Source organism: Artemia franciscana, chromosome 12 (assembly GCF_032884065.1).
Source record: "Artemia franciscana chromosome 12, ASM3288406v1, whole genome shotgun sequence".
Classification (NCBI taxonomy): domain Eukaryota; kingdom Metazoa; phylum Arthropoda; class Branchiopoda; order Anostraca; family Artemiidae; genus Artemia; species Artemia franciscana.
In genome coordinates, this window is record NC_088874.1 from 7,703,734 (window position 1) to 7,728,732 (window position 24,999).

A 24,999-nucleotide genomic window follows, 5' to 3' on the forward strand; every position below is an offset into this window, starting at 1 on the left:
GAAAAAAATTCACAATCCACATCAACTAATGAAATACTTAAATAATTTATTAAACACGGAATGTCGACAAAAAATTGTACTACTAACAGTAATTGACACCAAATGCAGGACTACACTCCACTGTTAATGTATTCGTTTGAAAAGTAGTGAAAGATGACAAGCTTGTGCATAGGGTATGAATGGTGGTTACGTACAATAAATTGAGCGGTTTAGGAAGATTGAAAATAAACCGCCCTCCTGGGCAGCTATCTTCAAGGCCAATGATTCTGACTTCTTCCAGTTCTTGAGATCCTTCAATGTCCGGGACATCAGCCTTATCACCAGCAATCTTGCTAACTTTTCTAAAAATAAGATATTCAATGCAGCATTAGAAGGTGATTTTTAGAACTCGACAAAAAAATATGTTACGGAAAAATAAATGAAATAGTAAACACAAAAACTAGGTGAGGAGTTTAAAACAGAAATAGCTGCGGTTGTTTTTATATTAACTTCGAAGAATATTTGTCCAAAAAGCTTTGAAAAAAATGTAGAGACCGATGTTAAAACCTAGAATTAGCAGAGAATAAGTCATTTAGTACATAAATAAAGAGAAATGAATGAAAAAAAGAAAGCTGAAACGGATAAAAACTAGACCTACGTTGCCTGAGCAACGTAAAGTGTTGCAGCAACCTTTGTCTGGCTTCGCCGAATAAAGTGTTGCGAGAGCAACACTTTGGATTTGTTTCTTTGCTATCGGTTAAACGCTGAAGTTGTCAGCCTATCGAAGCTTTTAAAACGTTATGCTCAAAGAAGAATGCGATCAGTATCACATGATCAAAGGCTATTCCTCAGCATTGAAAAAACAACAATAACAAAAGATTATCGAAAGAAGGGACTAAATTGACTTTGCAGCCAGTTGAACTTTATCCTTTTCGATCGTAGATATCGTGACGGATGAAAGCTTAGAAAATATGTTATATAATCCAGTTGGTATTATAAAGCTATCTGTAACTTTTCAGGATCAAAATACCATAGATGATACTATTAATTATGAAGAAACTACTATGACATATTTTTTATCAGCTCATCATGAGCTATAGATAATACCGAAAGAAGGGACTAAATTGACTTTGCAGCGAGTTGAACGTTATCCTTATCAATCGTAGACATCGTGACGGATGAACACTTGAAACAGTATCTTATATGATTTAGTTGGTATTATAAAGCTATCCGTAACTTTTCAGGATCAAAATACCATAGACGACACTGTACTAATTATTACGAAACTGCCTCGTTGTTTTACGTTATCGTTTGTACCCGTTGTGTAAACACTTAATTTTAGGTTATAGTGAGTATGGGTAGGCTATACCAAATAGCAAAAGTTACAAACCCCTTTTCGCTAATGATGATTGTAGCATAACAGACGATTATTACTTACAAGTCCCCTACATGTCTTACCACTGGAACCAACTCGGTCTTACCATCAAATACACTGGATATAGTTTGACTCTTTGCCACAATTCTACTTTTTAAAACAATTAAAAACTTTAGCGTAAAGAGCGTGGGACTGCGGAGGGGACAACCCATTTCATATACGGAGTAAATTCTGTTCGTTTTAAGTTTTAATGTCGCTCCTTACTTTCAGTTAAAAAAACTAGTTTTTTTTATTTAATTTCTTGTAAGATCAGGAATTGAATAGGGTTAGGTATGCTTGCCTGTCCTACTAAAATGTACATTGAAAATAATAAATTAAAAAAGAACAATTGCCAAAGAGGTCAAGTTAGTTACAACTACAGGTTAAGGGGGCTTTTTGACCTGCAATGACTTTCAATCCTTAAAAATAGCAATGGGACTTTAAATTTACGAGTGAATTCTATCCGTATTTCATTGAAAGTCTTCTCTATATATATGGTTGCCGAAAAAAATAATTACTATTAAGAAAAAAAATTATAATAAGTATTGTAAATAATACTTATTATTCTATTGCATGGGAGGGACACACTACTTAATATATCAATATTATTGTTGTGCTGAATCAAACAGTTCGTGGTGAAGAACTTGTCCTGAGAAAATTTGCGTTATTTTAGAAAATAGGGGGAAACACCCCCTAATAGTCAAAGAATCTTAACGAAAATCACACCATCAGATTTAGCGTATCAGAGAACCCTACTGTAGAAGTTTCAAGCTCCTATTTACAAAAATGTGGAATTTTTTATTTTTTGCCAGAAGGCAGATCACGGAGGCGCGTTTATTTGTTTTTTTGTTTTTTTGTTGTTTTTTTTTCCCAGGGGTGATCGTATCGACCCAGTTGTCCTAGAATCTTGCGAGAGGGCTCATTCTAACTAAAATGAAAAGTTCTAGTGCCCTTTTTCAGTGACCGAAAAAATTGGAGGGCACCTAGGCCCCCTCCCACGCTAATTATTTTGCCAAATTCAACGGATCAAAATTCTGAGATAGCCATTTTATTCAACGTAGTCGAAAAACCTTATAACTATGTCATTGGGGACGACTTACTCCCCCACAGTCCCCGTGGGAGGGGCTACAAGTTACAAACTTTGACCAGTGCTTACATATAGCAATGGTTATTGGGAAGTGTACAGACGTTTTCAGGAGTATTTTTTTGGTTGGGAGGAAGGGATGAGAAGGGGGGGTATATGCTGGGGGAACTTTCCATCGAGGAATCCGTCATGGGGGAAGAAAATTTCTATGAAGGGAGTGCAGGATTTACTAGCATTACTAAAAAAAACAATGAAAAAATAAATATGAAAAAGTTTTTTTCAGCTGTAAGTAAGGAGCAGCATTAAAACTTAAAACGAACAAAAATTATTACCCATATGAGGGGCTCACCTCCTTCTAATACCTCGCTCTTTACGATAAAGTATTTTTTAGTAATTTCAACTATTTATTCTACGGCTTTTGTGATTCAGGGGTCATTCTTAATGAATTTGGACAAAATTTAAGCTTAAGTGTAAAGAGCGAGGTACTGACGAGGGGGCGAACCCCCTCATATATGTAATAAAAACATGAGAATACAAAGTTCCTCATCAGCGCCCCGCTCTTTACGCAAAAGTTTTTTACTGTTTTAAAAAGAAGAGTTGAGAGAAAGAATCAAACTTTAGCGTAAAGAGTGGGGAGTTGATGAGGAAGCAGCCCCTTTTATATACGAAGTAATTTCTGTTCGTTTTAAGTTTTAATCTCGCTCCTTACTTTCAGTTAAAAAACTTTTTTTTTTATTTAATACAACAAATATTCACTTGAATGAAACCAAGCTCCCTTGGAAAACTCGAATTTCTCTCGTGGATAACTCCCCTATGGACTGCAAGTCCATAGGGGAGTATTACAGACCTTTCCCCAGGAGCTGTTAGGAATCAAGTTATAAAGGATAGTTATTGGGACTTTTGAACTATGCTGGACAAATAGCCATCTGAAAGTTTTGATCGACCGATCTTATGGGAAAGGGGGGGGAGTAAGAAGGATGCCTGTTGCCCAAGTTATTTTAGTCACTTAAAAAGGCAATTTTCTGTTCCAACCTCTGGTTGGACCAAACCTCTAGTTTGGTAACCTCTGGGGAAAGCAAATAAACAAATAAAACCGCAACCGTGATCTTTCTTCAAGAAAAAAAAATCTGTATATTCGCAGATGGGAGCCTCAAATTTCTTCATAGGGTTTTCTAGGACGCTGAATATGATGACATGATTTTCATTAAAATGTCTTGACTTTTAGGGGGTACCCCTTCCCCCTTTTACGAAAATAGGGGAAATTTTTCCGGCTCTTAGCCTTTGATGGGTAACACTAAACTTAGTAAATTTTATATATTTACAATCAGCATAATAATCCAATTCTTTTGATACATTCGTTGGTATTAAAATTATGTAGAAGTTTTGGCAACTTCAGCCGCACTGCCCCTTACTTAAACTTAGTTATCACGAACTGTTGAATTGTTCACTGTACAGTAGATTCAATTCATAGAAATCTAGGGGGAGATTATAAAATTATTAAATATATTTGAAATATCTATATTTCAAAATATAGGAACGGTTTGTTTGATTAAAAATGCCTTTAAATAAATGTTTAAAGAAGAACACTTTCGATGAAAATACGAAAAAACAGTTATTTTAGATCTAGATTGAATAAATTATTTGTAAGGGGAAATACTTATGTTACAATGCCTTTCAAAGCCATCTCCCTACCCCCAAAATATATTCCTACCTACGTTCCTGATTTGAAACGAAGTCGTAATAAGTCAAAATCATGTTGTTTCGATGATAAAAGTTTGAAATTGTAATAATTTTTATTGCAAACATGTGTTTGCAATGAAATTTCTGTGTAAAATTTCAAGAATATTTCTTTCAAACTATGGTTACTGATTAATCTTTCACAAACCGGTCTAGAGAGAGAAAATACAATTATATTTCATGCAATGATGTATACGTAACAATCGTAGTAACTTTTTACGCAATAATTTACACAATAATTACAATAGCTTTTTTTCCGAAAAAAAGTCAAATAATAGTAGTTCCCAGAAAATTTTGTTACGAATTTTACAAATTCTTTATTAAAAACTTACTGAAAAGTACCCGTGTTTAAGCCATTTCCCTTTAAATTTTACACTAAATTCTAACTTTAAAAAAAAAACATGAGAATACAGAAGTTCGTTACGTAAGCTAATTTTTAAGTTACGTATATCTTTTACTAATAAAAACATTTGTAAAAAATTAAAAGTTCTAGTTGCCTTTTTACTTAGACTTAGACTTAGGCCCCTCCCACGCCTGACGGCGCATAAGGCAGCAACAGTGGTTCGCCACGACGACCTGTCCTGAGCCTTCGACCAAAGCTCCTCCATCGAAAGCCTCGCCAGCTTCGCCTCCTTCTCTAACATCCTGCCAACGGTCATTTTGGGTCTCTCTGACCAGGGAGTATCCAACACCATATGTCATGAGGTAGCCTTCCATCACCCATTCGCCCCATGTGCCCCCAATACATCCATCGTCGCTTTCTAATGGCATCAAGGATGGGGGTATGATTTGTCATGGTATAAATCTCATCATTTCTTATTCTCTCAGTCCAATGTATATTCCAAATATATCTTAGGCAGTTATTATCGAATGCCCATAGTCGTTTTCCTAGTTGCGCAGTGATACTCCAAGTTTCACAACCATATCTAAGGACGGAGAGGACATTGCTATTATAAATTCTGAGTTTTAGCTTCTGGGAATATTTGCTATTTCTCCAAACATTTCTGAGACAATTGAAGGCAGAGCCAGCCAATGCTATTCGGCACAAAATTTCTCTTTCAGGATTGGCATCTTGCGTAAGAATGCTGCCTAGATATTTGAACTCTCTCACTACTTCAATTTCCTCATTATTGACCAAAAGTCCCTCAGCTAAGTCAGGAATGACTGCATTTGACATTGTTTAGTCTTGTTAGCGTTTATGGAGAGTCCAACAGCATTTGCCACACGCTCAAGTTCATTTATATTGTGTTGTATACCTTCTGATTCGTGAGCGAAGAGTGCAATATCGTCCGCAAAAACACCATCATGAAGGGTTCTTAGTGGGATTAATAAAAAGTTGCCTTTTTAAGTAACAAAAAGACCGGAGGGCAACTAGGCCTCCTCCCTCGCTCCTTTTTTCTCAAAATCATTCGATCAAAACTATGAGAAAGCCAATTAGCCAAAAAATAAATATGCAAATTTCGTTTTAATAATTCATCTGCGGAGAGCCAAAATCAAAAGATGCATTGATTCAAAAACGTTCAGAAATTAAATATAAAAAACGCAAGGTTTTTTTAACGGAAAGGAAGGAGCGACATTAAAACTTAAAACGAACAGAAATTACTTCGTATATGAAAGGGGCTGCTTCCTCATCAACACCCCGCTCTTTACTCTATAGCTTTTTACTTTTAAAAAAAGTAGACAATGCAATTTCTGTTTGTTTTAAGTTTTAATGTCGTTCCTTACTTTCCGTTAAAAAAAAAACTTGTTTTTTATTTAATCTTAAATAAGAGTCACGCTCTTGTACATGCTCTGAATGAAATGTTTTAGCTTTAGTTGTATCGAAAAAAATTTATATTGAAAGGGTTATTATAACATACACCAGTAGCTGAGTACGTGTAAGGTAATCATTGGCTACAGTTTAATTAAAGAAATGCTCGTGACTTACTCTTCGACCTTGATATCTTCCGGTTCCGCTGCATTACCTTCTACTGCTGGCTGCTCCTCAGGAATGTCTTTGACTTCTAGACCCCTTCTTCTGCGTCTACAATCAGGATCAGTAACTGTAACGCAACTCGTCACGACTGTCGATGTTACTCTTTCAATTGTTGTAGAGGAACAGGCAAACTGGGTGCTTGTTCTATAAAAAGAAAAAACGTATAAAACTTGGCTCAAACATTTAATCCCTCCCCTTAACCCCTTCCCAATTAGTTAGAACCCTTCCAAAAACTAAATCCAGAATACGTCCTTTTTCGAAGTGGTAATGGGCATACGAAGGAGCCTTCAGGCTGGATTCCCTTGCTATTTGGAAAACAGCTGTATTTATCTTCTCGGTTTCTGGCACAAAAATGTTTTCAATGACGAATAAATTACTATTTTTTAAAATTATGGAACCATAATTACGCCGATACAGCGGCTGATGGTGCTAAATACATTACACGCTCATGCGTTTTTGCTTACACGTGCTTACACGCTCAGCGTTTTTACCGATGGTAAAATTTTATATGGTAAATATAAACTTTTTTATCAGGTATAAAAATTTTATCTGGTATGGATTATATCAGAAATTCAAGGAAGTCCGTCAACTGACGAATGATGTTGTGTTTGCATTGGGGGAGAGTTTGCAGAGAATATAATATTAAAAACAAACTAAATTGAAGTCATCAATGAATTTCTTTTCCTGGGAAGGCAGAGGGTAATTTAAAAAAGGCAAGGTAATTTAATTAGGAAGTGCCCAGAAATTCAAGAAATTTTGAATAGTCACGTGGCTGAGCCCAAATTAGACTCTTGCTTCGACCGAAAACAAATCAAAGCCTTTTTATCATAAATAAAAAATGAAGTCTAATTTCGTTTATGTTTCCTAAACTGAATGCTATTTTAACAAAATTTGAAATCATTTACATTAAAAAATGTTTTGACGGTTAGTTTTCAGAACAGCTTCTAGTTTAACTAACCCCTTTCAAATGGTGGTATTCAATGGTGCAATTCAAAAGAATAAATCGGGCACAATATGGATTTTTCAAATTGACCAGCAGTTTTATTTTAATAACCACCTTTTGAACACCATCTGAAAAACCTAATATTTGCACAAAAACCAGAATTGTTCCATGCTCGTTAAAGAAGTTTTTCTTTCCTGGAAGAAAATACTTTGTTTTTCCTCCCCTGGAAAAATTTGTCTGGGTGTCCTTGTATCTATTCCTAATCACTTTAAATGGACATCAACCCGACTTCCAGATAAATCAATCGCAAACTATGTACAAACCCAAAGTAAGGGGAGGGGAATTTGCCCATTTTTGAATCATTTCAATCAAAAATACAGAAAAAGTTTGTTCAACAAATATGGAATAATTAGTCCTAGACTTGCCATTGATTAATAGGGACCCGCTAAATTCAAAATTCAACTTACTTCAACAATTACATAAACTGAAGAAGCAAAGCCGGTTTTTTGCCATGGCGGAGGTAGCAAAGTGGTTCGAGCTTACTTCAGGTACTTCTCCCTTCATTAGAGAAATGCCTCATCTCCATTTGAATTACAAAAGGAATTAAGTGGAAAGAAGGTTAGGTATCCCAGCCAGAATATAAGAATTTTTCTCAATGTTCAATCATTGATTAACATTAATGGCTAATTAAAATTGATTATTCGGTTAGATCTATGTTCGACTGATGTTGCTGATGTTTGGGTCATAGGGTCATCAAAACAGGAAATATTAGTAGATCTCATAAAAACCGGAGTTGTTTTTGCACGTGACTTAAAAGTACTGCTGTGAAAATCTTTGACATACTTAAACAAGACTTTCAGGCTAAATAATTTTTAAAATAGTGTAAAAAAAATAACACAGTACAGATATCGGTAGCGCTAAAAGATGGAATATTAACTTGCCAGCCTCTTCTCACGGAAGAAAAAGAAGTACTTAACTTTTGTTAGTAGGGCATTTACAGCAAAATTGCTTTTTCGTCCTAATCCTCTACCCCATTCATTTGGATTATTTTTGTAGTCCTATAATATCTTATAAAAGATCACGTAGACCCTTATATACAACCAATAAGGTTGGATAAAATAATGGTTAGTTTGTGCGGAGAAATCGTGCTTTATATCGGAAGAAAGGATTATTAACAGAATTATTATATTGTACTTGCCATATACGTTGCCATATAATCCAAACTAGAATTAAAATACTACTAGATAAATAAAATGAAGCAAATAGTAGAATAAAACAAAAATACTAGAACAAAAACTAGAATATAATAAAAACACTAATTTGTCTATTTTTCCTACCTTAGTCCTAAAATATGGGACAATTTTGTTTTTCATTAATCAGAGCTTATTAAAGAAATACTACCATCAAAATCATATCCTACAACTCCTATAGATATCTGAGCTCAATGGACCCTTGTTAGGTTTATCAAACTTACTGGTTTACAATTAAATGGACTCGGTTTTTAGTTTGCCTTGCGTTTGCACCTTTCGTATATATCTTTCATTTCTAATTTTTAATTAGAAAAGTTGAATTAATAGACGAGAACAACAATTCTGTTTGGCTTCCTTTTTTTTCACCAAGAGTTGTATCACCCTGCCAAGTTTTCGACAAGGGTTAAGCATTAAGGTATTAGCAATTCGGGCTATTGAGAAGGAAACATGTTAAGAAAACAGTTTTCACTTCGTAATATGCAGACAAATTGCAGTTAACACATCTTGATTAACCTTCCACTAGCCTATACCTTGCCCACAATCTTACCTCATTTTCAAGGATATAAGCATATACCAAATTATATAATACAAGCTTTATTTAAACGGAATATAAACGAATATATAACTTTATATAAACGGAAATGAAAAGTTCTAGTGCCCTTTTTAAGTGACCAAAAAAATTGGAGGGCATCTAGGCCCCCTCCCACGCTAATTATTTTCCCAAAGTCGACGGATCAAAATTTTGAGATAGCCATTTTGTTCAGCATAGTCGAAAACCATAATAACTATGCCTTTGGGGATGACTTAATCCCCCACAATCCCTGGGGGAGGGGCTGCAAGTTACAAACTTTGACCAGTGTTTACATATAGTAATGGTTATTGAGAAGTGTACAAACGTTTTCAGGGTGATTTTGTTTTGTTTGGGGTGGGGCTGAGGGGAGGGGGCTATGTTGGAGGATCTTTCTTTGGAGGAATCTGTCACGAGGGAAGAAAAATTCAATGAAAAGGACGCAGGATTTTCTAGCATTACTATAAGAAAACAATGAAGAATAAACATGAAAACGTTTTTTCAAATGAAAGGAAGGAGTAGCATTGAAACTTAAAACGAACAGAGATTATTACGCATATGAGGGGCTCTAAAAATACTTTAGCATAAAGAGCGAGGTATTTAGGAGGAGATAAATACCTCGCTCTTTATGCTAAAGTATTTTTAGTAATTTCAACTATTTATTCTACGGTCTTTCTGATTCAGGGGTCATTCTTAAAGAATTGGGACAAAACTTACGATTTAGTGTAAAGAGCGAGGTATTAACGAGGGTAAAAACCCCCTCGTATACATAATAAAAATATAAGATTATGAAAGTTTGTTACGTAAGTTAATTCTTAAGTTACGTATATTTTTTACTGATAAAAACATTCGTTAAAAATTAAAAGTTCTAGTTGCATTTTTAAGTAACCGAAAAATTGGAGGGCAACTAGACCTCCTTCTCCACCCCTTATTTATCAAAATCGTCTGATCGAAACTAAGAGAAAGCCATTTAGCCAAAAAAAGAATTAATATACAAATTTCATTTTAATAATTTATGTGCGGAGAGCCAAAACCAAACATGCATTAATTCAAAAACGTTCAGAAATTAAATAAAAAAAAAACTAATTTTTTTAGCTGAAAGCAAGGAGCGACAATCCCTCGCTCTTTACGCTAAAGCTTTTAATTGTTTAAAATAATAGAATTGTGGCAAAGAGTCAGACTTTAGCGTAAAGAACGAGGGATTGCGGAGGGGACAACCCATTTCATATACGGAGTAATTTCTGTTCGTTTTAAGTTTTAACGTCGCTCCTTACTTTAAGCTAAAAAAATTAGTTTTTTTTTATTTAATATCCATAAGGCTTCATTCTTCAATACACAATATGGGTGATTTTGCATATAGGCACTTATGCATTGTCATAATAGAATTACATATTCTTATACACTGAATAAGTGTCCATAAAAATTCCCTGAAATTTGGAAAAACAGAAAAATTATGTTTTACATATTGCAAATGAACATAGTCTTGATTTTGTCTTCTTTTACAGCAATAATTTTTTTACTGTAGTATTTTTGAAAAATATTTTTCGACTTTTTAAAGTAGAAAAGATATGATAAATTAAAAAAAGAAAAGAAATCAAAATATTTTGGAAACCGAATAAGATAATTAAAAATTATATAGATATTATCGATGAGACTTACTATTTTTTATGAGGTGGAGCTTCTAAAGAGGTCACATGGATTACTGAAGCCAAAAATATGGTGTCAATAGGGGGTAAGGGTGGCCTGGGTTCCCCCTCTAGATAATTTTACACTCTTCTGTATGTTTTAAAAATTAGCTCTTTGGGGATATGTTCGTTGAAAAATGTCCTTTTTTGGCATTTATTGTAAAAACTGGAAAAAACGACAGTATTTTGCCCCCCCCCCCCCCATTTATTTTGTCGTGAATAGACACTGTCGAACCAAAATTTAGACTTGTTGCCTCTCTACGTAGTAATTGCAGTCATCAATCCACGTCATCTAGGTGTACATTTAAAGAATAATGGAAGCTATTGTAGTGCTAGGGTTGTCATCTACGCATAGATTTAAACAATTCTAATTACATCATATTCTAATTACATTTTTTTTTTTTTTTTTTTTTTTTTTGCTGTACTGTATGTAGATTGCACTATATTCTGCATAAGTGCTTGAGCATGAGGACATAATTATATAAAAGCTCGCTGGTAAAAATTTTCAAGCATTCCCCGATAATCCCTTATTTCTATTGTAGATTTTTCAGATTCTTTGGCAAGAGCACCAATTTAGGGGGAGGTTATTTAGCCCCACTATATTTTGAGAATTATTCTTCTTTGCTTTTTTATGAGAAATTCGAAAAAATTCAAATACAGGAATTAAAACCTATAATATCTTTACCTAAAAAAAGATAAAATATTTGCCTCTTCTCTCCCCTTTGATTTTTGTCAATTAACGCTACTTTACTTACGTTCTTCCAATGAAAAATCGTAATCCAGGTGTTTCGTCTTCAGTAGATACAGCAGCAAATGCCAGGGCAAGCACAATATTTCTTAACATCTTGTCCTTTTTAAATTTCAATATATATGAATTGGTAGCAACTTAATGACTGTTATTACTTTCCAAGTGTCTTGTACTTTATACCCTCACATGGCCGAGCCCAGTAAACGGATAAAATAACCCATTTAAAAAAGCGAGTTTTGAAGAATAATAAAAAAAAAGCAAACAAGAATTAAAAGAATTAACGGTACTTCTTTACGGGTCATATCACATGACCTAAATATGTTTAGTTAGAACTAGAGCTGTTTAGTACTTAAAAGTATCGGGTAGTGATACTTGATACGATACTACCCAAAAGGGTCAATGCTTAGGCATTAACATTGGAATTTTGTATGGCAAAAGGAATTCCAAAAATTTTGGCTGACACATTTTCTGAATTTCTTGATGTGAATGTGATTAATTTTCAAACCGTTGTCAAAGTTTTTGTAACCCTAAACAGTATCATAAGTCAAAATTATTATAAAACTTCAAAACATCATGTTCAAAAATTATTTTAAAGCTAAATTAGGCTTTTAATTACCCAATGCTTCCGAGAAAACTGTTTCAATATATTATTTTTTTCCTAAACCCCTTGTATAAAAGGGGTAATCGTATAAACTTTTGATAAGAATAATTAGATTGGACATTGAAAAGCCTACTACCCTTTTTAAATGTCAAAATTGCAAAGAAGGAAACTAGCCTCCTCCCATACCCATTTTGGCGACCGGACCTTCTGCTGACTCCCTAAAAACATCAGAAAAAAAATTCGTCCGGAGATGATTGGAACTCCAAATTCTCTAGGGCAAGGATCTTAAATTATCTAAACTGTCAATTCTTTAAAGATCGAAATACTGGTCTTATTAATTAAGAAAATACACTTCCCGAAAAAAGAAATTTATCTAAGAAAACTAAAAAGCTACATTAAACCAAATATAAGGAGAAATAAAATCAAATAAATTTCAAGCGTAAAACTACCATAAATGTCAAGCAATAAATAAATGATATCCAAACCGATCAAAAATGACAGTAAATAAATGAGTCAAAGTCAAAATGATCGGAAACCAGGAGTCTTTTTATTTCTCATGATATAAAAAAAAAATCAAAAAATCCCCGTTAGATCCAAGATTACTGAAAAAAAAAAGAATGTTGATTGTCAGTTCAATATATATACTGATATTCATTTCTGAAAGTCTTAATAATTTTGAATTTATTAATGTTACAAAAAAAGAAAACATTTAAAATGTATTTTTTAATCTGCAATTGATTTTCTGCCTTGTAGAAGTTTGGAGAGCGTCAGCCCTACTCCTCTTAGGTTCTGTTCGTTTTGAGTTTGACTCGGTTATTTCTTGTAATCTCTTTTTTTGGAGGTTCCATTTATTTGTTGACGGTTTATGGTAGTTTAACGCTTGAAAATTATTTGACTTTATCTCTGCTCATCTTTGGTTTAATACAGCTTTTTACTTTTCTTGAAAAAAACTTGACTTGTTGAATTTTTTAAAATTAACTTTAAATTAATTTATGTTCTTTTTAATTGTCATGGTCTTTTTATTGGTTACGAAAAGAATATTTTATGCCTTTTTGGTTTTTCTGTACAAAAATACAGATTTTGGTTTACTAATTACATGTTAGAGAAAATTTGTCAGTAATTTTTAATAATTTAGCCTACACCCTTTTGAAAATCTGAATCCATACAATATACTTAGATTTAATTTCACACCTGACCGTTTCCAGAAAAATAAAACATAATACCCTATTCTAAGACAAAAACTAAAGATTTTTCACCCTATTTTGTTCCTAAAAAATTGTATCTATATTATTGTGACAATCTAGAGGCATTTACACCCTTTTGATTAAATTCATTAGTAAGAGCAGAAGTAGTAATAGTAGCAACCCTGGAGATTTCAACTAAATACCCTCAATCCGTTATAGTGAAATTACTGAGACATTTCCTTAACAACCAGTATGCATATGGTACCTTTTGATTAAGTTTTAAAGCAATGTAAACTTCCCTTGAAAATTTTTACTTTTTACCCTATCCCAGTCCTAAGACAGTCCTTTTGACAACATGATCTATTTTGAAAACAAGGATACACTTAATATAGTTTGATATAGTTCAATAGCAGCAGTAACGGTAGCAGCAATAGTAGTAGAAGTAGGAGCAAAAATAGCATTAATATTGGTAGCCCTCGAAGTTTCAGCTTAATTTCGTAAGTCGTAGATGGGATGTTTCTAATACATCCTTTTGATAACCACGTGTGTATAGTTTGTTTTGATTCAAATCAGAACCGCCTTCACCATTTCCTACAATTTTTACTAATACTCTAAGCCTAAGCAAAAGTAAGTAGTAGTCATAGTATCAGAAGTAATAGCAAGGGCATTGGGATCAAACTTTGTGATATCATTAATAATATTTATATTAAGAGCAGTAATAATATTCAGATTGTGTCTTTTAGGTATAGCTCAACATTCCCTCCTCATGCCCTGATAGTTTCAACTTAATACTATAATCCGTTTCTAAGATATATACCTGATACGCCTTGTGCTTTATTTTAGCCCAACTTTCCCCTTAACAGTCTCTGAAAGCTCAACATTAATACCTTTAGACTAAGTAATAGTTGTACTAATACCAGTAGCAGTAGTAGCGCTTGTAGTAGTGGTATGTATTTTAATTAATTTAACATGTTCTTCAATATGCTCTGAAAGTTTCAAACTAATGCTCTAAGCCACTCTTGAGATACTGCTGATACACCCTTTTGACAGCCTATAGACACATACTGTGTTTCAATTCAATCCAAATTCTTCTTCAGCATTAATTGGGAACGTCTTCTTAATACCCTTAGCTTTGGTGGCGGTATTAACAGTAGTAGTAGAAGTAGCAGTAGTATGTATATAGTGTCTTTTGGTTGGTTCAACATCCCGCTCAAGGTGCACTGAAAGTCTCATTTTGGCACTCTAAGCTTTTCTGGGAAATGATTGTTAACCTTTTCAATAGCCTGAGTCTAAATAGTTCGATTTGATTTAGTTCGACGTCTTTCTTATTATTTACTGAAAGTTTCACTGTAGGCCTAACACCTTTAGCTTAAGTAGGACAAGCAACAGTAGTCATAGCAGTAATAGCAGTAGTAGTGGCGATAGTAATAAGAGTAGCAGTTTTGCAAGGGGGCAAAACTGTAGTAATATTATGCACATAGTACCTTTTGGTTAGATTGGCCCGTATCTTCCCCAGTGCGAGGGGGGCTAAGGGGCCCAGACATGATAAACAACAATAAAAGCTAGGAAGGGTGACAGAATAATTCCTGCTTTTTAGATAAGAATTTCCATACAGAATTTAGACCATGAGTTAGTGCATAAAAGCCATAGCCTAGATAAAAATGTCGTGAGGTATGTCCCTATCCGTATGTCCCTGTCCGATGTCGTAAAGATTCCGCTTTTTCTCAATGCAATTTCGTGAAGTGATCCTATGTCCCCAAGAAACGTCGAGAAGAGTCCCGTGTGTCCCTATAAGATTTTTTGAAGCCCCTCCCCCATATGTAGCTATGTCATGTTGTAAGGCGTATATGTTTCTGTCGTGAGTTACCCCCCTACTTCTTGTCATATATATTTATCAAAGGAATACCACCCATAAAGCTTCAGTGTATTGTTTTTTGCTTGCTATTTTGCCAGATGCATTTCGCATTGAAGGGGTAGTCGATTAAACTATGGAGTGGCTTCTTCGATTGGAAATTAAAATTTCTAGTGCCCTTTTTAAGAGTCAAAATCTATCAGAGGGATAACAGCCCCTTCTCATACACCCTGCTTTAACCAAATGAATCCAATCAAAAATTTCAGATAGCTTTTTTGTAAAAAAAAAAGCTATATTTTTTCAAAGGTAAAAAAAGAACCATGCCTTGGGTTGTTCACAAAACTCCCCAAAGCCCCTGGAGCAAGGACTGTAAATTATTTAAGTTTTCATCTGTAAACACACAAATATTTTCTTGGTAAATTTGGAGGGTGCTCCTTCGAACGAAAACCGAAAGTGCTAGTGCCCTATTTAAGAGTCAAGAGTGATCAGAGGGCAATCCCCTCACTTGCCCCTTTTTCCCCAAATCCCTTCAATTTAATTTTGAGATTGACTTTAGGTTCCAGATAGTCCAAAGGTCAAATAACTCAACCTCCGGGATGGACATCCCCAACCCCCAGCATCCAGGGCAAGGGTTGTAAGTTTTGCAAATTGTTAATTGTTATTATATAAGGTTTTCTGTTAGAAAAGAGGACAGGTTTGATCTTAGGTGTCCAATAAGGCTCAGGTTATTAAGGTGAAACCTTAAGGAGATGTTGAGAGACATGTTGAACACAATTAAAACGCAATATGGGCTTGTTGGCTATGAAAGGCAATGTCAGCAATATCCAAGGAAAGGCTGTGGGCATTAGCTTGAAGTTTTCAAGGCGTATTGAGGAGGTTTTGCAGAGATATTGGAGGGTAAAAAGCCCCCTTCCTCTTTATTGGTTCCTCTCTGCTTAACAAGAATTTTTAAATGGTCATTTTGCTTAAACTAGTAAAAAAAACATGATGGCTCTGTCTCCAGGGAGTGCCATGGCCACACAGCCACAGGCAAAGATTGTAAATTATGCAATTTGTCTGATGTTTACATGCAAGATTTATTATTAGAAAATGGGGAACGTTTGATTTTAGATGCATCCGGAAAATCTAAGGGTATTAAATGAAACGATGGTGAATGTTGAGGGATAACGTTAAACTAAATCAAAAGGTACTAGGTGTATCGAGTTTATCAAAATCTATAATATTCTAAGAACGACTGAGGGTATTAAGGTGAAACTATCAAGACATACGGAGGGGGATATTGAAAAGTAATTGATCACCTCCCACGAGTGGTGATTTTCCAATCGGGTGATGAATCTATCGAACTCGTTAGACTAGAAAACAGTCTCTTCTGACAGTATTGAGTCATTCAAATCATCAGTTGACCAGGAATGGTGCAACAAGCTCTGGCAATTTTTGGGAGTCAGCACACAATTTTCACTGACCAGCGAATACAGGATCATCCTATCGCTGGCAAGAGCGATTTAAGGTAATTTAAGGTAAATAGTGTGCCATACTCTATTATTGATCCTGTGGGAAATGCCTAGGAGAGTGTTGAAGTAAATCATATAACACTATGTGCATCAGTGTCATCGAAGGGATATATCTGCAATATCTTAGGAGCAGCTAATGGTAATAACTTTACACTTCTTGGACCACTAATGCTATTACTCATGTGACTGCAACTGTGACTACTTGCAACTGACAACTTGTAACTGCGTAGGACAACTTGTAACTGCGATTACTTATGATTGTGACTGCAACTATTTGTGTCTGCTAATGCAACTACTTATAACTTGGACTATTTGTGGCTGTAACTAATCGTGATAGTGAATTCGATTGTGAATTCGGCTGTGACTAACACTACTTGCGATGGTTACTGTGAATGCGACTGCTCTCGACTGAGACTATTTGCAACTGTCATAATTTCCAACCGTGATTACTTTAAGCTATGACTAAGTGTGACTGCGAGTACTTAAGCCTACGTATGCTTGCAATTGAAACTATTTGTGATTCCAAACAATTTCTTTTACCTCCGAGAAGTGAAAAATGTCCAATTGCTGGTACTATTCACTTTAATTCCTTCTTTATAAACTTTGCCTAAAATTTATATCCTTCATGTTTCTTTAGTCCTAGCATAGAAGAGAGAGAGAGAGAGAGAGAGAGAGAGAGAGAGAGAGAGAGAGAGAGAGAGGGAGGGAGGGAGAGGGAGAGACAGAGAAACAGAGAGAGAGAGAGAGGGGAGAGTGAGATAGAGAGAGAGAGAGAGAGAGAGAAAGACTCTAATATCTCACATTACTATTTCTGAATTTTGGATTCTCTAAAAATAACACTCACACGTTTTGCTACAATCTCCTATCCCCCCCACCCACTTCTCAGCTATAATCCTTTCTCGTTGTTCCACAGCCTGGCTGCTTTACAACTTTCATAAATATATCTTACTCGGGTAATTCAAGAACCTATTATCGTATGAATCGATAATTTTTTATTTATTAAAGTAAAAACAGTGAAAACATTAAGAATGTATTTTGTTTTTACTAAAGTGCGAATTATTTTCTGGTCGTGAGAAGGATTGGGGGTTGTCAATCCGTAGGGGTATATATGCCCCCAAGAAATAAATTACAACTCTTAAACTGAGGGCTGTGGGAGGGGGTGTCATCCCCAAAGACAAAATTTGCTTTCAACTATGCTGAACAAAATGAACATGTCAAAATTTTGATTGGATGTGTTTGGGGAAATGATGGGCATGGGTGTCTCGTTGCCCTACAATCAGTTTTGAATATTAAAAAGTGCACTAGCCCTTTCAATTTCAATCAAATGAGCCCCTTTCGATGTTTCACGACAACTTCTTCTATACGAAATGCCCTAATCTAAAATTTAAAAATAAAAACTAATAATAGTAAATTAATAATACGTCATGCCCACGTCATTGATCTTTACTAAGGAAGCATTATTGCACTGTCTATGATCTTTCGACTATTTTTTGAACAAATGGCTATCTTAAAATTTTTATTAGATGCATTTCGGGAAAATAGAGAAAATATGACATGTGGGAGGGGTAGCTTTACTACGATCACTTTAACACTTGAAAATGAACTAGAACTTCTGGTTACCAATCTAATGAGCCCAATCCAAAGTTTATACGACCACCCTTTCCATAAAAACATGTTACCCCAGGTATAGCTTACAACCCTTGTCCTGAGGGATATGGGAGAATCATCATCCCTAGAGACATAATTTCTGGACCTTTCAACTACGCTTAACAAAATGGCTATCTCGAAATTATTTGTTAGATATAATTGGGAGAATGACGGGCTTTTGGGGGCTGAATGGACCCCGATCACTTTTGACTACTAAAAAGGGCACTATCCCTTTCAATTTCCAATCGAATGAGCCCCATTTAAAGTTTTTAGGACAACTCCTCCTATACGAAGTGCCCTGATCTAAGAATAATAATAATAGTAATAATAATAAAGAAATAATACATTATGCCCATATCACTCTTTACTAAGGCAGCCCTATTTTGCTGCCCATGATATTCATATCACTGTATTTTGTCTTCCATAAACAATGTGCGTGATCATGCACGTAGCCCCATATGCATTTTTATAATAAAATGATATATTCTTATACACTGAGAAATTGCAAAATTTATAAATTGTTTTTAGGTTTTACATTTAAAACACGACTGTTTGAAAATGAGAATGGTATTGATTTTTTTCTTTTGAAACAATCATTTTTCAACTCTGATGTCTTATAATTTCAATATATTCCGACTTTTTTAAAGTGAAAAAGATATGGTACATTAAAAAAGTAAAATTATAAACGTATTAGGAACCGAATAGGATGACTAAAAATAAACTCAGCGAAACGGTAATCCTTTTGTGTCTCAGGTGGCGTGAAAAGTTTCCAAAATATCCCATAAGGGTTTTTGAATTACCAGATCCAAGACACTGGTATCAATATGGGGTGAGAGTGGCATGGAGCCCGTCTAGGTTATTTGACAATTTTGTATGTAAGAATTATAAAAACGACAAATTAGTCTTCCCCAGATAATAAAAATGGATTTAGTCCCCCCCCCTCTAGTTTTAACCGGACCAAAATTCAGACTATTTGCCTCTCTGCATACCAATTACAGTCAATAATCCATATCACCTAGATGCATGCATAATTATAGACTAGGGGAAGTTCTTGTAGTGCCCGGGTGATAGTCTGCACATCAATTTAAACAACCTATAAAGCATAACTTGTATTCTAATTATGGTATTTGTGCTTTTACAGCACTTCATATAGAGTGTAATGCATTCTCGATAATTGCTTGAGCATGAGGGTATATTTAAATAAATGCTCTCTGCTAAAAGTTTTCAAGCAGTTCTCAATGATCCTTTATTTACTATTGTAGATTTTGCTGATTCTTGCGCAAGAGCACTAAATGAGAGGGGAGAGTATTTAATTCCCTAAGATTATGAAAATATTTTCTTTATCTTTTCATAAGAAATTTGTAAAATCCTCCCCCTCCCCAAGGTTTTGAAACCAACAGTATTTGGTATTCTTAATTTAAAAAACGATAAAAACATTTGATTCCCCTCTCCCCTTTGATTTTTGTGAATTAACGGTACTTGACTTACGTTCTTCCAATGAAAAATCGTAATCCAGGTGTTCCGTCTTCAGCAGATGCAGCAACACATGCCAGGGCAAGCACAATATTTCGCAACATCTTGCCCTTTTCAAATTTCAATATCTATGAATTGGTAGCAACTTAATGACTGTTATTAGTTTCCAAGGGTTTTGGATTTTATACTGCCATATTGTTGATCCCAGGCAACGCATAAAATAACCCGTTTCTATGAGTGCAAAAAAACTAGTTTTGAAGCTCTGCTGAAAAAAAAGGGGAAAAAAAAACAACCAAGAATCCAAACTACTTTTTTGTGTGTCGTATTATCTGACCTAAAAATGTTTAGTTGGAACTACATTTAGCTAATGCTTAAAAATATCGGGTAGCAACACTCGATGCGATACTTCCCTAAGGTATCGAAACTTTCTCATTAATCTTGGTATATTGTAAATCAACTTTAAGCTAAAAATTATGGCTAATAAATTTTGTGGATTTCTAAATGTGAATGTAATTAAAAATTTTCAAAACCGTTGCCAGTTCAAGTAATTTAACCCGTAGTCAACCTGCGATTGTTCCCCAGCGAGAACCTCCAACCGGTACGACTCTAGTTCGTCATTGTAAAAAGACACGTTTGCATGGAGCATAAATGGGAGACAGTAACAACGGCCATCCAAGGGGTAAAATTAACCTGGACAATTTGTCTTGGCTTTTTTCGTCAATTGGCCATGACTTCCGTTCAAAAATCAACAATCCGTTTAAAATCAGTTCAAATTTTACAATATATTGTCTCACTCGCCGTGAATTAACACGTTAGACCCTCAACAGGTTGACCCTAGTTCAGCATTGTGGAGTGATATGCATGAGAGGAAAATTTTCATCCAAGTCAACTTGTAGTCAACCTGCGATTGTTCCCCAGCGAGAACCTCCAACCGGTACGACTCTAGTTCGTCATTGTAAAAAGACACGTTTGCATGGAGCATAAATGGGAGACAGTAACAACGGCCATCCAAGGGGTAAAATTAACCTGGACAATTTGTCTTGGCTTTTTTCGTCAATTGGCCATGACTTCCGTTCAAAGTCATGCGTCATATGTCAGTTTCCATGTAAAACTATTAAATACCATTTTCAAAAAACTGTTTTAAAACGAGTTTTACTAACAGGCTTTTTTCAAACAGCCGCTACTACCGAGTAAAGAGCTATATGCCTTCATTGTATCATTTTTTTTTTAGCTCTAACACTTCGTGTGGAAGAAGCGATCGTATAAACTTTGGACGGGAACCATTCAATTGGAACATAAAAGCCCTAGTATTCTTATTAAATTTCAAGAGGGTTTAGACAGTAACCACCCCCCTACTTTACTCGTTTTTACTACCTGACTCAAAGGCAACCCTTAAGAATATCTTTGAAAAGTATTCCTTTCGGAGACGATAGGGCCTCTGAAACCCCCATTCCATAGAGATTGAGCTATGTAAATTGCCAATTGTTTAAACATACGACTTATGGTTTTAAATCTATCGTAATGGGTGTTCAAAGGCTCAAAACTTTCATGGATCATTCTTCGGGTCAAAAAGAGCAAACAGTATGCCGTTGTAGAATTATAGGGGGCCCAAAAAGAGGCCAAGAAGTGTTTCCCTGATTATTAGAGAATCTCTAGCTATAAGTCTTTGAAAGCTGAATATACAGTTAAGGCTTACTAGCACGGCAACTCCAGTAAAAAGGACTAAAAAGAGGCAAAAACTTGTTTTCCCGATCGGTCCGAAGCTTATATCTCGAAGTCTTCAAATACTCCGACAGAGACGGGAAAATGGAATATAACGCTGGCCTCCCACTCCAAACAAAAGAGCCTGAAAGGAGGTGAAAAGCACAGATAAAATGCGTTTTTCCCTAACCACTTCGTGAGGAAAGGACGGTCGTTGAAATTCGGGACAAAGATCATTTGATCGGAAACTGAGATTTCTTGAACACTTTTTGAAATACTGAAAGTAATCACGGCGACCAGCCTCTACTCTGTATCTTATCCTGCTAGCTCCTTTCCTGCCATAGCCCCAAGGATACCGGTCAAAGTTTTGAAATATCTATTTCATTTAGAAGTGCCAAAAAGTCTAATTAGTAACTTTGCAAGTGGCGGGTTCGGTTACTAGCACGTATTAGCACGAGTCACTCCTTAATTACATTTCGTTACTACAAACGGTTTAATTGAAATGAAATTCTAATATCAAGAGTAAACGTGAATATATAACACCTTAAGTTCTCGAGCCAGTGTCATATTACTAAAAAAATTTTCAAGCTTTTTGCTCGTATGCAAAGAGTTCCCCTTACTCCTCGTTGTGGTAGTAGCTTCTCGTTTGGAGTTTGGTGTTGTTATTTATTGTAAATTATTTTCGTTTTGGATTTCATTTATTTACTGATAGTGATCCATGGTAGTCTTTTGCATGAAAAATTTGTTGACTTTATTTCTTTTATTTATTTCTGCTTTATCATTATTTTATGTGGCTCTTAACTATATTTTGAACAACTTTGCTTGTGAATTTTTGGTAATTTAACTTCTGCTCGTTTTTAACTGAGATTAAATAAAAATTAAGGCATTGAGGAGGGGTTGTCCCCTCCTCGACGCCTCATTTTTTACGCTAAAGTTTGACTGATTGTCACAACTCTACTTTTTAAAACAATAAAAACTTTGGCGTAAAGAGCGAGGCGTTGAGGAGGGGACAACCCCTTTCATATACGGAATAATTTCTGCTCGTTTTCAGTTTTGATGTCACTTCTTACTTCCAGTGAAAAAAAAACGTTTTTTTTTATTTAATTTCTGAACATTTTTGAATTAATGCATCATTTTCGCCCACCGCACATGAATAATTGAAAAAATATTTTGTATGTTAATTTTTTTGCTAAATGGCTTTCTCATAGTTTTGATTGGACGATTTTGATAAAAAAAAGAGGTGGGGGAGGAGGGCTAGTTGCTCTCCCATTTTTAGTTACTTAAAAATGCAACAAGAACTTTTTATTTTTTACGAACTTTTTTATTAATGATAAATATACGTAATTTACGAATTAACTTATGTAACGAACTTCTATATTTGTATATTTTTATTATGTATATGAAGGGGTTTGCCCCCTTCGTTAATACCTCGCTCTTTACATTTAAGCTTGAATATCGTCACAATTATTTAAGAATGACCCCTGAATCACAAAGGCCGTAGAATAAAAAGTTGAAATTACTAAAAATACTTTAGCGTAAAGAGCAAGGTATTTTGGAGGAGGCGAACCCCCTTATATACATAATATTTTCTGTTCATTTCAAATTTTAAATTTAATCCACCACCCCCCATGAGGGGGGTGGGGATTGAGACGTCCCCAAAGACATAGTTATCAGGTTTTTCGACTATTTTGAACAGAATGGCTATCTGAAGATTTTGATCTGGTGACTTTGGGGAAAAATGAGGATGGGAGAGGGCCTAGTTGCCCTCCAATTTTTTCGAACACTTAAAAAGCCCACTAGAACTTTTAATTTCCTCTAGAATGAACCCTCTCACGCCATTCTAGGACCATTTGGTCGATGCGATCTACCCTGGGAAAAAAACAAAACAAATAAACACGCATCAGCGATTTGCTTCTGGCAAAAAAAATACAAATTTCCGAATTTTTTTGAATAGGAGCTCTGAAACTTGTAGGGTTCTCTGATACGCTGAATCTGATAGTGTGATTTTGTTAAGATTCTATAGCTTTTAGGAGGTGTTTCCCCCTATTTTCTAAAATGAGACAAATTTTCTCAGGCTCGTAACTTTTGATGGTTAAGACTAAACTTGATGAAAATTATATATTTAAAATCAGTATTTAAATTCAATTCTTTGATGTAACTATTGGTATCAAAATTCTGTTTTTAGAGTTTCGTTTACTATTGAGCCGGGTCGCTCCTTACTAGAGTTCGTTACCACGAACCGTTTAATAGTCGTTTTCATTGGTTAAGAAAAGAATAATGCTATATCTTTTTGGTTTTTCTCAATAAGAATATGGATTTTGACTTAATATTCATATGTTGGACAAAATTTTGCGACAATTTTTAAGAATAATTGGACTACATTGCCTTGGGTTTAAAATATGGGTTGAATATCTCTACCATCTTTGGGTTTCTATAGGGCTGACAGAATTCTAACCCCCATTAGGTAATAGGCTTGATTATATAAAAACATTAATCAACAATTCCCCTCCATATTAACTGAAAGTTTCAACTTGACTCCTTAACCATCTCTGAGATGTCGCGGATACACCCTTTTGAAAATATTCGATGCACATGGTACACCAACATACTCTGAATCTTCAACGTAATAAGCCAAAATTTTACTAGGTTATTGCCAGGAAAAGCTTTTGACAATTTCGTCACACAAAAACTTATTTTCATTTAATTACGCATCCCTCAACTTTTCCTGAAAATTTATCTTACTATCGTATTCCATTCCTGAGATATTGAATATTTATCATTTTGACATTCTGGATAAACTTAAACTCTTTTGATTTAGATCAATAGTAGTAATAGTTGCAGTAGTAGTATTTGTAGTGGCAGTAGTAGTAGTAGTATTAGTAGCAGCAATAGTACTATTAGTAGTCGTAGCCGGAGATAGTCACAGTTTCAGTAACAAATAGTCATAAAGTCACATAAGGTCGCAGTCATAGTTCCAAGTAGTCACCGTGACAGTCACAGGTAGTTAAATTCCGAAGTACTCAAAGTTATTGGGTCAAGTTATCGCAATCACCGTACCAAGTAGTTGTAGTTGCAGTCCATAGTAGCTGCAGACGCAATTAGTTGTTGGAGTCAAGTCGGATGCAGCTACAATTGTAGTCTCAAGTGGTCAAAGTCTAAGATATAGGTAGTTAGGGTCACAATCGCAAGTAATCCGAGCCACAATTAATCACAGTCACAAAAGTTGTCTGTCCTACTTAGTCATAAACGTCCTAAGTCCTAAATAGCTATTTTAGCAGTATTACTACTAGTAGTAGAAGTAGTAGCAGTCATATTAGCAGTAGTACTTGTTGTAACCAAAAAATGCTAAATTTAATACCCTCAGTGGTTCCTTAGATATTACTGATACGCCCTTTTAACTATCTTAAGTTTATTCCTTTTAGATCCCAATATCCCAAAGATGTTATACCTTAATACCCCTAGCCACTTCGGTCATATTATAGATACACCCTTGTAATATTCATATTTAGTTAAACATCCCCCTCAACCTGCCCTGAAATTTTCAATTCAATGTCTTTATCCGTTCCTGAGATATCGTAAAGTTGTAGCATAAGTGGTAGTTGTAGTTATAGTAGCAGTAATAGTAGTAGCTTTAGCAGCAGTAATAC

The 24,999-nt window shown here is 35.0% G+C and overlaps 3 protein-coding genes across 4 annotated transcripts in view; 1 reads left to right on the forward strand and 2 right to left on the reverse strand.

The window, feature by feature from the left end:
• The window catches only part of LOC136034175 (interaptin-like), a 442,249-nt gene that overhangs the window by 148,250 nt on the left and 269,000 nt on the right, over nucleotides 1-24,999 (reverse strand). The gene's annotated exons all lie outside the window — the stretch shown is intronic.
• LOC136034185 (uncharacterized) overlaps nucleotides 1-24,999 on the forward strand; it is a gene marked incomplete at its 5' end in the record, with an annotated part of 118,292 nt that overhangs the window by 16,746 nt on the left and 76,547 nt on the right.
• LOC136033627 (uncharacterized) lies at nucleotides 30-19,829 on the reverse strand. 2 transcript variants are annotated; one of them, XM_065714429.1, is made up of 3 exons: nucleotides 19,667-19,829; nucleotides 6,142-6,333; nucleotides 30-341 (listed from the first exon to the last, which is right to left on the reverse strand). In XM_065714429.1, the coding sequence occupies exons 1-3, from the start codon at nucleotides 19,753-19,755 to the stop codon at nucleotides 83-85; spliced, it is 540 nt and encodes a 179-aa protein (XP_065570501.1). In that variant the 5' UTR covers nucleotides 19,756-19,829; the 3' UTR covers nucleotides 30-82. The 2 variants fall into 2 exon arrangements, with proteins under 2 accessions (XP_065570501.1, XP_065570500.1); XM_065714428.1 differs by lacking the exon at nucleotides 19,667-19,829 and adding an exon at nucleotides 11,391-11,550.

What these genes read in the sequence shown, in the direction of transcription:
- LOC136033627 (XM_065714429.1), bottom strand. Translation starts at nt 19,755, where the DNA reads ATGTTGCGAAATATTGTGCTTGCCCTGGCATGTGTTGCTGCATCTGCT. An exon ending in CGATTTTTCATTGGAAGAAC is followed by an intron (nt 6,334 to 19,666) that starts GTAAGTCAAGTA and finishes TTCTTTTTATAG; the next exon opens with AACAAGCACCCAGTTTGCCT. An exon ending in GAAGATATCAAGGTCGAAGA is followed by an intron (nt 342 to 6,141) that starts GTAAGTCACGAG and finishes TCTTATTTTTAG; the next exon opens with AAAAGTTAGCAAGATTGCTG.